The sequence below is a fragment of the Diceros bicornis genome, chromosome 17, assembly GCF_020826845.1.
Source record: "Diceros bicornis minor isolate mBicDic1 chromosome 17, mDicBic1.mat.cur, whole genome shotgun sequence".
Classification (NCBI taxonomy): Eukaryota; Metazoa; Chordata; class Mammalia; order Perissodactyla; family Rhinocerotidae; genus Diceros; species Diceros bicornis.
The window spans coordinates 31,533,397-31,547,032 of NC_080756.1; the positions used below are offsets into that span (position 1 = coordinate 31,533,397).

The 13,636-nt window shown below is 37.5% G+C and overlaps 1 protein-coding gene across 3 annotated transcripts in view; it reads right to left on the reverse strand.

Moving 5' to 3' along the window:
• BICD1 (BICD cargo adaptor 1) overlaps positions 1-13,636 on the reverse strand; it is a 212,110-nt gene that overhangs the window by 40,110 nt on the left and 158,364 nt on the right. For all 3 annotated transcript variants that reach the window (XM_058558542.1, XM_058558540.1, XM_058558541.1), the window contains exon 4: positions 10,790-11,215. In XM_058558542.1, the coding sequence (XP_058414525.1) occupies positions 10,790-11,215 (426 nt within the window). The remainder of the gene's footprint in view (positions 1-10,789; positions 11,216-13,636) is intronic.

Below are 13,636 nucleotides of genomic sequence, written 5' to 3' on the forward strand. Positions count from 1 at the left end.
TAGGTGCTAAGTATTATTCTATATTGAAAAATATTCAGGTCTCAATATAAAATACTGTCTTATTAAACATAAGCATATAAGAAATTGTAATATGAGAATTTTTAAAACCATTTTCTGTCTTTCCATACAGGTAATCACTATTATAAATTAAGAGTTTTTACAAGCTTTTAATGTAAATATGTTTTTCCAATAAGCAAATAATATTGTTTACATTTTAAAGCATTTTATAAGAGATATCATATCCTTCTGCACTTGCTGTTTCTTTTCTTTCTTCTTGATTTTTAAAGTAAACCATCATGAGACCTATTTTAAGGATAACGGATTGATATTGAATGTCCTTACATCCAAAGGAAGTTATTAATTCAAGCTTGCAAACTTTCCTAGATCATACATTATATCCCTCTAAACTCGTCTAAATTCCTAAGAGGCAAGTAAAATTCACTACATAATAACATCATGACCGGTGACCAATCACATCACTTCATTCAAAGTCTGTCAGTGATTGGTGACTGGGTATCTGTTATTCAATTCACTCACAGACAGCAAAGCGTGTAACTGTGTTATCTTCTTGTCTCCCAGTGATAAACCCACATGATGGTCTACAAAAATAGACAATCCAAAGAGGGAATTGGGAAAAAAGGAAGGAAGGAAGGAAGAAAGAAAGAAAAGAATGAGCAGCAAAGAAACAAAGAGTGACAATGTTGGAAGTGAAATCTGAATCAAAAATAAATGGAGTTATAGAAGAAATAGAGGAATGTGGGAATGCTGACACTGATGTTGTTTGGACTTTAGCTCTTGTCATCATTTGGGTAACTGTGGTCCAATTCTCATGACCAAAATGCTTCTACGTGGTAAACACATCTGTTTCACAAATTTGTATCTGTATGTGCAAAAGCAGTTCTTTCATTTCAGAGTTAGGATATATTTGAATACAAATCCTCTTAGCTGGGTTTCATTAAATACAACAGAGTGTATCTCCATAGCTGAAGATGAATTGATTTATCCAGACTATTGGGCAATAATTTTAAATGAGAAAGCCAGGTAATTATGTAATATGGTATTTGATGAAAAGTCAAGTCATCTGAATTTTTGATAAGGGAGATGGAAAAATCTCCTAATATTCTATTATTGGTATTGTATACAATCTCAATGAAAATGGATTCTTTCAGGAGTTTTGTTTTTCCTTTTCTCTTGAAAATTAAGCAAATTTGCTCTGAAAAGTCTAAACATCACTTGATTAGTCTACATGATTACAACAAACAAAGGTATTTTCAAAAAGCCCTTTAATAGGAAAAGCTTTGGATAAAATAAAAATTGAACCAGAACAAAATGTACTGAATGTGTCTCAAGCTTGTTTTAGAGACAAGTGTTATGACGAATGAGGTAATGCCTTTAGGAGAGTTTCCCATTTGTACTCTGCCAATTACAATTTAACATAAACATTTTCTAAGCTTAAAAGGATAAGTCTGTCAGTTTCTTCATGATAGCACCTCCAGAAAACATCAAATAGAACATTGTCTCTTTCGTGTGTGTGTGCTCCATATACAGTACTAATTTCCACACTCAATACATCTCTAGTGGAATCATTTGAATAGAGAATGATATCCAGATTTTATGCATACATACATACACATATACACACACACACACACGTGTGTGTATGTATTTCTTCCAGACAATTAAGGTTGTTCTGCTCCCTCTAAAAAAGATGATATTTTCACCAGCTTTATATTTTCACTCAGCTGCTGGGGCTTGGAGTACCTTAAATTGTATTTGGATTTCAGAGAGCAGTGCTTAAACTATTTAAGATACATTGTGCTGTGAATTAATAAATGCAAAGCACTTTAAAGATTAAAATTACTATTCATTTTAAGTGTACTACTTTAATCTCCATTTGTGAAGAACTTATCCAAGGAGACTTGCTGCGTTAATTATAATCTTCTATAGTGACTTAGAATAGTTGCCTCATTTCTCTTCCTATAATCTTCATCTTCTATCTGGAACTGAGGATTTTATTTTTCATAGCAGGGCCGGTTGTTTTGCCAGAAAATCTGAATGCAGAATTTGTAAACTCTTCAGTCCATTATAAGTATACACTATATGTCAGTATTATTATTCTTGTTATTATGTCCCATTGAAATTACTTTTAATTTCACTGAATGTTTACCTTTTTTTTTAAATTTTTATTTATTTATTTATTTTTTCCCCTGAAAGCCCCAGTAGATAGTCGTATGTCATAGTTGCACATCCCTCCAGTTGCTGCATGTGGCATGCCGCCTGAGCATGGCCGGAGAAGCGGCGCGTCTGTGCGTGCCTGGGACCCGAACCTGGGCCGCCAGCAGCAGAGTGCGCACACTCAACCGCCAAGCCACAGGGCCGGCCCGAATGTTTACATTTTAAATAAACACAGGTACATATATTGAGTACTGACAGATTCTTTTGTGAAGAAACAAATGAGAAGATAATCAGGATTTGCACATTTATATTAGGACTTCTATAGGAAAAGAAATCAAAGCTGTTTTATAAGCTATTAATTTCCATAAAGTCTTTATCCTGATCATCTGACTCTCAATTTGACACTTGACTAATTGGTGTGATTCCTGTAATGGTATACATAACATCAATATGTACAAATAAAACTCAGAAATAAATGATTTATTCTTCTCTGCTTGAAGTGAAGCAACTCTGATAATGCATATCTGTGCCCTGACAAATGAGAACTATGAAAAAAGATCAATCTAGAACTAAAAAACACTAGGTAAGGGAATCCAAAAGTTGGAAAAGAAGGGAGTTTATTTTGGAGAGTGTGGTGAAAAGAAATCCTTCTCTCTCTCACACATACACACACACACATATGCAAAAGTCAGTTAGCTGGACAAAGGCTCAAAAAAAAAAAGAAGGGGAGGGACCCTTTTCAACTCATTTTATGAGGTTGATGTTACTCTGATAACAAACCCAAAGATATTACAAGAAAAGAAAACTACAGACCAATATTTCTTATGAATACAGACACAATATTCTTATGAATACAGTACTGGAAGTTCTAGGCAGGGCATTAGGCCATGATCCAAAGGCAAATAATCACAAGTGTTGGCAAGGATGTGGAGAAATCAGAACCCTTACACACTGGTGGTGGAGATGTAAAATGGTGTAGCTGCTTTGCAAACAGTCTGGCAGTTCCTCAGAAGGTGAAAAATGGAGTTACCATATGACCCAGCAATTCCACTCCCAGGTATATACACAAAAGAATCAAAACATACGTGCATGCAAAAACCTGTACATGAATGTTCATAACAGTATTATTCATAACAGCCAAAAAGTGGAAACTCAAATGTCCATCTTTGAGAAATGGATAAATAAAATTGTTATATCCATGCAATGGAATATTATTTGGCAATAAAAAGGAATGAAGTACTAATATATGTAACAATATGAATGAATCTTGAATACATTATGCCAAGTGAAAAAAGCCAGTCACGACCACATACTGTAAGGTTCCTTTTGTATGAAATGTCCAGAAGAGACAAATCTATTGAGACAGAAAGTAGATCAGTGGTTGCCTAGGGCTGGAGTGGTTGCTAATAGGTACACGGTTTCTTTTTAGTGTGATGAAAATGTTCTAAAATTGACTGTGGTTATGGTTGCACAACTCTGTGAATATACTAAAAACCACTGAATTATATACTCTTTAAATGGGTGGATTGTATGGCATGTGAGTTATATCTCCATAAAGCTGTTCTTAAAAAAACTACATAGACTCTTCCCTGTTGCAATTATAGATGCTCTTTTTATGTTTACTGATATATGGTAGGAAAAAAAGGCTTCTGAGAAATGTGTTTGCCTATAAAGCTTATAAAGGTAACCTTTAACTATAAAGTCTGTAACAGTTTAATGACTTAAACTGTCAACTTTGTCCTAAGAAATTGTATTTGTCACTTTAAGTTTTAAAAACCAGGAACTGACTAATCTTGCTTTAATTAATTTCACCCCATAAATCCTCTGAGTCTTTGTTAAGCACAGATAATATTTGATTTGTTTGACTCCCTGTGTAGCAACTCCACTTACTAGGTTTTTGATTTTGAGTGAATGACATAACATACTTGTGCCTCAGTTTCCCTATCTGTAAAATGGTGGTGATAATACTATATCCCATACAGTTGTTATAAGCACCAATCAATTAAGCAAATATATATAAATTGCTTTGAACTCTTATAGGACATATTGACCTATAAGAGTTATAGGACACAAATTGCCCACTTAACACCATTATAGGAAAAATTTAAATTGCCTTTAATTTTATTTATTTATTTATTTTTCCTCCAAAGCCCCAGTAGATAGTTGTATGTCATAGCTGCACATCCTTCTAGTCGCTGTACGGCCCGAACCCGGGCCGCCAGACCTGCTAAGCCACGGGGCCAGCCCTAAATTGCCTTTAATAGAGTGGATCTAAACATTGTGTTTAGATGAATCTTTATTTCTTCCTCATCCATGAGGATACAACAAAACGTATCGATTTCAGTTTTACAGAAACATTACTGTTTTCTCACGTTACATGTGAAATTACATAGCCCGTGTGATACTGAAAAAAATTCCACAGGGGTTTCTCCTGCTTAGTTTGACTCTCTGCGATGTGAAGTTAAACAGAGGCTATTTATCAAAGGCAGAAATTTTAGCACCAGCATAGAGTGTCCTTTAAATAGATTAAGTAATTGGGGGCCAGCCCCGTGGCTTAGCGGTTAAGTGCGCGCGCTCTGCTGCTGGTGGCCCGGGTTCGGATCCCGGGCACGCACCGACGCACCGCTTCTCCGGCCATGCTGAGGCAGCGCCCCACATACAGCAACTAGAAGGATGTACAACTATGACATACAACTATCTACTGGGGCTGTGGGGGAAAAAAAGGAGGAGGATTGGCAATAGATGTTAGCTCAGAGCCGGTCTTCCTCAGCAAAAAGAGGCGGATTAGCATGGACGTTAGCTCAGGGCTGATCTTCCTCACAAAAATAGATTAAGTAATTTAGTTAGTTTTCCCAGGTAGGATCTACTTATTTCCATTCTAATAAAACTAATTAAGGTACTTGACTGTCACAGGAAAATGTCAATTATAACTATTTGAAATAACTGAGTCTTGTGGGCACCAAAAAGCCAAAATAATTTATTCAGTAACACCCTGAAAAATTTATCTTAGTAAAGAAAGAACGACATTAATTGAGCTGTTCACTATCAAGGTCTATTGCCAAGTTTATAGGACTCTTAGATGAATAAAACATGTTTTCTTATATATATTTTTTGTTCATATAATTCTGTGTTATGTGAAGGTTAGCATGATTGGCTAAATTCAAAATATTCCTGTAATTTATTCCATACTCTTGGAAGAAATATAGCTCAGTAAAATATTCACTCCAATCGTGGAAAAAAAGCACTCCCTAATTTAGATATAGGCTTACCATCACTTGCCTTTTCCTATACTTTCTACACTTTATATAGTGACTGATTACACAAAGTGGAAATGGCAACCTTCTTGCCACTTCAAAAACTGATGACAGGTTCCAGTACAATAATACTAACTTATAAAATTTTGTGACTTATATATGGTTTCATATTTACTATCCCATTTGGTCTTCAGAACAACTCTACAAAGGGGCATGGCACTCTCACTAGGGTTTCAATGGATATCTCTACAGATTGTACACGATACAACTCCCGCAAGCACTATTTAAATTGTAGTCGTCGTAGATTTTCATATTTACCATTACCATTTCCCAGCAGATGGCAGTATGATATCTTGAGGAAGGGGACCTATCTTTTTTTTTTTTTTTAATTCCAACAAAGACATCCTGGAGACTAATGATGGGGCTAATTTATTACCTTTCCCTTTATGAATGCGCCTCCAAGAAGTGAAGTAACTCATCCAACATTCCTGACACCAAGGCAGAAACGTAGATTTTTTTTTCTCTTTTCAGAACCAGGTTAAGTAAATACCCATAGATGGGAAAACATACATGTAAATGCATAGATGGAGCCTTGTAAGATAAGAGAAGGCCAACAGGCTTTGGCCCAGGTACGCTGTTTTCAAAGGGTTTCTTTACCTAAGAAAGAAGATCTTAAAAGCTGCATATTCCCTGGTTCAGGATGTTACACCCCTGCCTGTGCGCCTCCACACCTTCACAAACTGTCAACATTAACTAAGGGCAGGTGCTGGATTTGAAGGCACACAGCTTTCTCTAAGATGCAGTGCTTTGGACCCTGGCCAAAAGAAATCCTGAGACACAAGGGGACTATGAAAACAGAAACTGTTTCATCCAAACTATGCTGATGTTATAAGCTGAATAGTACAGCAATTGCTATACCTGTGACAGTCACAATTTCAAAATCCAGAAAGGCTCTAAATAAAAGTTTTATCATATTCAGACAGCCCTAAACTCCCCGAGCAGCAAAATTGCACTTGACTCATGTGAGGCTTTTTATGGTCTCATTTTTTCCTCTTAGTGTGAATACTCAACATATTTTACTATAGAAATGTTAATATTGGTTAGTCTTTCAGTGCTGCACCTCACCCCATTGGGGATATCACAATATATACGGTATATGCTGCATATTACCTTTCCACATACTGAATATTTAATTTCAAAACACATCTGGCCCCTAGTGTTTCAGATAGCCATATTTAAAGGGCATTTTATTGCCTCCTCCTCAGAAGGTCCAGAACAGTTGCATAAGTACTGTTGTTTATCAGAATTGCCATTATTTTCAAGCTTTTCATTTACATCAAAGCCAACTGCAACAACTTCTAGGCAATGTATCCTGTGATGTTTTTATAATTTGTTTATTTATACAAATTCAACCCAAGGGGATGCATAGCTAAGGAGAAAGATTATAAAGAAATTCTGTGTGAGATGACATATTCTGCTATACTTGTACTCAGCAGTTTGAATGAAATATATTCTTAGGAAAAGTTGGTGTGTTGTTTAAAAATGCTGATTATGAGAAGATAGACAGTTCCTTTGCCTAAAACAAAATTAGAAGTTAGTGTTCTTGGTGTGAGGCTGGAAGCTGCAAAGCTCTTCTTGTATTGAGCCTGGTTTTCACAACTAAGTTTGGAGCCAACTTTAGGACCTAAGGTCCTGCCCATGAACCTCTACATTTTTACAGATTGTCAGCATTAAGTAAGCGCTGATGGAAGGTTTGAAGGTACACAGCTTTCTGGCATATTGGAGGAGGGTTTTTCCAGCCAAATTTTTCTCACTCTTTTTCCTAAATGAACATCCCTCTTCAGACCTTTCAAACCCTGAGACTTAACAGTTATCTTTCTGTATTCCTACCAGTGACCACACTACTCCCTTATGAGATGACTATCCTTGAGTTAATCATCCAACAGTAACAGTCAATAATATTAATAAAAGCTAAATACATTGAGTGCTTACTAAATTAAAGGCACTATGGAGTTGAAATAGGGATGACAGTTCACAATTATTGGGCATTTACTGTGCATCTGGCCCTGTTCTAGGCACACTATATACATTAACTCATACACCTTCATGGCATTCTAGGAGGGTATTATGCATCCCCATTTTACAGGAGAGTAAGTGCTGTCCCTCTAAGAATGATTGTTGACTACTAGTGGTTGACCCTTGGAGCATTTGAAATGCATGGGGCATTTTTGGTCATCACATCTACTGAGGAGATGTGACTAGCATTTAATGGGTTGGGACCAGAGAAGCTAACCCTCCTGTAACTCACCAGACAGTCTCAGACAATGAGAAATTGCCCTGGGCCGGCCCCTTGGCTTAGTGGTTAAGTGCACGTGCTCCGCTGCTGGCGGCCCGGGTTTGGATCCCGGGCGTGCACTGACGCGCCGCTTCTCCGGCCATGCTGAGGCTGTGTCCCACATACAGCAACTAGAAGGATGTTCAGCTATGACATCTAACTATCTACTGGGGCTTTGGGGGGAAAAATAAATAAATAAAATTAAAAAAAAAAAAGAAATTGCCCCACCCCAAATGCAAATGACACTCCCACTGAGAACCCCTCTCTTGCTGAGACCTTGTTCTCCACCATTCTTTTTATTAAACCACTCATCTCTTTTGTTTTGTTTTTGTTTTTGTGAGGAAGATCAGCCCTGAGCTAACATCCATGCCAATCCTCCTCTTTTTGCTGAGGAAGACTGGCCCTGAGCTAACATCTGTGCTGATCTTTCTCCACTTTTATGTGGGATGCCGCCACAGCATGGCCTGACAGGTGGTGCATCGGTGCACACCCGCGATCCGAACCCGGGCCGCCAGCAGCGGAGCGCGTGCACTTAACCGCTATGCCACGGGGCCAGCCCCCATACTCATCTCTTTTGGACTTTTGTATTACCCAGGTCAGATTACATTTAGGATTAAATCTGAGGACAGCTCTCAGCTTTCAACCAATAGGTAACCTGGTTAAAAACTGGTGAACTGTTTTATGTGTGGGGGATCAGAATTGGCCACCCCAAAATGTGTCTCTGTGAAATGAAGATTATTTTGGGCTAATGAGGATTATCATTTTAAAAAAACGGCAGACATGGGACAAGTTCTGAAAAGTAAAATTTACCCTTTGTAAGAGACATTTACATTTGTAAGGGAAATCTCCATCTGTACAGGCATCTCCCTCTCTGTACTAGAAAGAAGAGGGGAATGACCTTATCTCTAAAAACTCTTATCAGTGTGAAAGGCAAGGGCTTAAATCTGCATAATAACCTTACTCTTGTTTACTGTGCTTTTCTGGTAATCTCCCATAACTGACTCTCCCACCCCCAACATCCTCCTTTGTCTTTAGCTGAAGATGGTATTTAAGATGAGAGCCCCCTCCCCATTTTGGCAAGTTACCCAGTTCTTCCCGGGTCTCTCCCACATATACATGTTATAAAGCTTTGTTGGATTTTCTCCTGTTACTCTGTCTCATGTCATTTTAATTCATAGCCCAGCCAGATGGACCCAGAGTAGATAGAGGATATGTCTTCCTCCCCTACATATGCATAAAAGCTTCTCTTCCTAGTATCTTCTACACTGCCACCAAAATAAAAAGAAGAAACAGAAAGCTTCAACCCACTAATTTTTTATCCTAAAGCCACCAACATAATAGCTGAAGAAAAATTTTATATTAATTCTGTTTAATTTGGCGGCACAAATTCAGATAACTACATTTGTCATGTAAAAGTTTTTCACAAGGAAATATGTTTTATATGAACCTAGTTATATTAGTGTAAACTGAGCAAAAAGACATAGAAAAGTATTACCTACACAGAACTGGACATTGCAGTCAGGTAAAAGTCTATATGTCTAAAAGTCATTTTCTGCCAGTGGCCATGCCCTCTTATCTTGATTTAAATTAAACATTGTGAAAATGAATTCTCATGAATTCTCTTTTAGCAGCCAAAAGCACTGGGCAGGTAAAGTGCAGGATTTGTTAACTCTTGAAATAGTATTAAAAATAAACCTAATAGAGCCAGCCCTGATGATATAGTTGTTAAGGTTCGGTGCTCTCATCACTTGGGTGGCCCGGGTTTGTTTCCCGGTCCCCGAACCACACCGCCGGTCTGTCAGTTGCCATGTAACTAGAAGAACTAGAAGGACCTACAACTAGGATATACAACCATATACTGGGGCTTTGGGGAGAAGAGAAAAAAAAGGGGGTGGAGGATTGGCAACAGATGTTAGCTCAGGGTGAATCCTTCCCTGCAAAGAAAACCCAAAAACTGGTGGTTCCTCAATGCTTGTAGAGGAAGGGCTCCTTTAAAAATAAATAAATACATAAAATAAAATAAATAAAATAAAATACACCTAATAATAAATTAACTTCATTGGCTCTCTAGTCTCTTGTTGATTTCTGCTCATTTCATTTTTCAGTCATTATTTCTGTAGAGACAGAAAAATATAAGCCCTGTTTGCTACAAAAATAAACGACTGCCAGTGTCTTAACAGCCTCTAATTATCAGCTATACACAAAGAACCTTGGAGGGGTGACACACTGAAGGATAAGCCTTAAACTTAATTACCTAACAAGCTTGTTGAACCAGATTCTTGGCTCCGTAGATCTGTGTGGAGCCCAACAATGTGTAGGACTAAGAAGCCCCCAGGTGATGGCAGTGGTGGTGATGCTGTTCCTCAGACAACATTTCTATTAGCACTGGACTAAAGGATGGTGGGGAGGCAAGACTAAACTAGAAAGTCATTTTACAGTGAGATAAGCTTAAAGGCTGGGACTCTTCACAAGACTTTTGATTTGAAGATGCTATAAATTTAAGGCTTAGCTCATGTTGGAATAAGAACTCCTTGGTTTCAGATTTATGCCTGTTCTGTGTTTTTAATCATTGATATCCTGGCTAGGTTGTATACAGATAGTCCTTCGTGTCTTTTAAAGCTTAAAGTATTGCTGTGAAGTGTAACCATTAATCTTGAAGCTATACATACAGTTGCTTGTGATGGAAAACTTCATTTTCTGATATTTCACTTGTATATAAAGCTTTTGAATTGTCTCGTTAGTCAGAAATGCATCAAGACGCTGGCTTGTCTCCCTTCACACCTGATTGCAATCTAATTTGTGGCTCTAAGAGATAAATTTCTTGAAGCAATATAAATGAGAGATTTCTCTTCAACACCTCTTTGGTTGTGTTTTTCTAAGACACGGTACTTTCAAGGTTGCTAGTTGAAGAAGCAATATTAAAAAAAATCATCTGGAACTAAAATGTGAGAATAAGAAATCCCCACAACATGCTACACACAATCTACAAAAAATTCACTCTCATGGCCTGAAACAAAGTTCTTACCTGCATAAGTTGCTGCTTCAATTTCTGTATTTCTGATATATTCAGCTCACTGAATAAGTCAGAAACAGGGTGTAGAGACTCTCCTTTCCTTAGTGTGGGAGTCCGATAGTCTCCATTCAGTTTCACAAGGGGCCCATGGATATGCCCGTTCATTTTGTCATCATTGTTGGGTTCACTCCCGTCCTCGGCAAACTTGAGTCCATCTACGGAGATGCTGATGTGGTTGTCATTGAGGGTGATGTACTGTGAGAGCTCCTTCCGCAGGTTGTTCTTCTGCTCCCTTTCATTTTTTAAGGTCTCAAGGGCTTCTTCCAGTTGGTGCTCAGCAATCTCTTTCAACCGGATGGCATCTTCCAGCTGGCTATTCAGGAGCACTGTCTCCTCCTCAAATCGCTTAATCTCGTGCTTTAAGCCTTCATATTCAACCTGAATTAGGTAGGATAAAGAAGATTCATAAAACTAAAATTTGGGTCTTACAAAACTGCCATTAAACACTCTAGTGGACCTAATCATCTAAAAAATTGTAACATTAGTCTACAAAATAAATCATAAAAAGCACACAGTAGACCCTTAATGAAACACAGGACGGTTTCCTAGAAATTATATATATAATATACGATTATATGTTATAATAATATAATATAAATATTATATGTAAAATTATATACCATTCAACTCTTAGCAGAGAAGAAAAAGGCGTCACTTTTCAGATTTCTTTTATGGGGTCCAATGGTCAAAAGGGGGCACTGTTTGTCTAATCAATCAGGAATATTTTTTGGTAATAGTTTATCAGAATATTCACAATCTAAGAAAAGATTTTATCATCCCTATTACCTTGTTTTAGTTAGTTATTAATAACGAGAAAAGTTTTATACCCAGAGATAAATTAGTTAAAAGATCACAATAAGAACATAATCTCAAAATATGTTTGAGAGTAAGATGAGGAAGCAAAGAAAAAGTGAATGTGCTTAAGGATAGAATCTGGAATAACACTACCCATTATCCAATAACAAAAAATATATAGTTATCAATTTAATATTCTTTTGAATTATAATCAAATAAGAACCTGCTCAAACACCCTCTTGGCCATGAAAGTCCACAGATAAAAGAGATCTCTACTCTGAACTGACGTAAAAAGTAATAAATAAATAAACAAATAAAACCGACAAAAAGTAATAAAGTCACTATGGTATTAGATACTAATATAAACTATGTGTTTAGTTTTAGATCTTAGTACTTATATTAGTTTAAATGTGTATTTTAAGAAAGATTTTATTTTATTTTATTTTATTTATTTATTTATTATTTTTTTGTGAGGAAGATCAGCCCTGAGCTAACATCCATGCTAATCCTCCTCTTATTTTTTTTGCTGAGGAAGACCGGCTCTGAGCTAACATCCATTGCCAATCATCCTCTTTTTTTTTTCCCCAAAGCCCCAGTAGATAGTTGTATGTCATAGTTGCACATCCTTCTAGTTGTTGTATGTGGGACGCGGCCTCAGCATGGCCAGGGAAGCGGTGCGTCGGTGTGCACCCGGGATCCGAACCCGGGCCACCGGCAGCGGAGCACGTGCACTTAACCGCTAAGCCACGGGGCCGGCCCTAAGAAAGATTTTAAAAATTAAAGAATAGGGATCATAGACCATTATCATTTTCATATATTTCTATCCCCTCCTTCTTCACATAATCTCAGTGCCATGGCTTGTCTTGCAAAGGTTAGGATAACAGCTTTTGATAGAGGTTTAGTTAGGATGTAGGACTGGCTGATATAACAGAGACCTAAATAAGAGTGACTTAGTCAAGACAGAAGTTTATTTCTCTTTCAAGTAACAGAATGGAGGTAGCCAGTCAAGGGCCAGCAGGGAATTTCTGCTCCATGAGGACATCCAGGAACCAGGCTCCTTCTATCACAGTGCACTGCCTCCTACTCTGGTCCACATGATCTAACATAGCTTGCCATCTTGATCATGTTCCAAGCAGTGGGACAAAGTAAGGGGCATACTCTCTCCTTTTAAGGAGGTGTCTCAAAAGGTGCCCCTACCACTTCTCCTCATATCCCTCTGGCCAGTACTAGTCATATGACCCTTACTTACAAGTGAGGTGAAGAATGTAGTCTTTACTCTGGGTAGCCTTGTGTCCAGTTAAAAATTGGGTAAAACATTGGGAGAAGGGAACAATGGATATTTGATGGACAACCAGCCCTCACTGCTATACAAGATAACTGAAATTTCACACGTCCATGATAGAATCACTCAAAAGAGTCAAATCATGGAAATTGCTTGGGATAACAGAGTCTGTGTCCTTGTGTCATGGTTTCTTCCAGGCCTGCTTATATACTGTAAAGTCATCTTGCTCCTGACCTTCTCATGTTCTTTCCCGGGATAACTCAGGACACCCCCTTATCAGCCTCTCCTCGTATTTCAACCAATCCTCTGACTGCCCCCAGATTATGTGATATCTTACATTTGCAGACATTAATTTAGTTTGCATTGTAGACCTTGTATTCTGTAATCCTTGTTAAACTGATGGTTTAGACTAGGGATTATCAAAGATTACTGTGCTTCTGGACCAAATCCAGCCCACCATCTATTTTTGTAAATAAAGTTTTATTGGAACACAGTCACACTATTTTGTTTACATATTGTCTATGGCTGCTTTTCACACTACAACAGCACAGTGGAGTGGTTGGATGAGACACTGTTAGACATATGTTAGGTCTGCAAAACCTAACATATTTTTTATCTGAAAAAATTTTATAGAAAAAGTTTTCTGACTCCTGGGCTAGACTTGAAGACATTAATTTAGTTTGCATTGTAGATTTTTTTAATTCTGTAATTCCTATTTAATT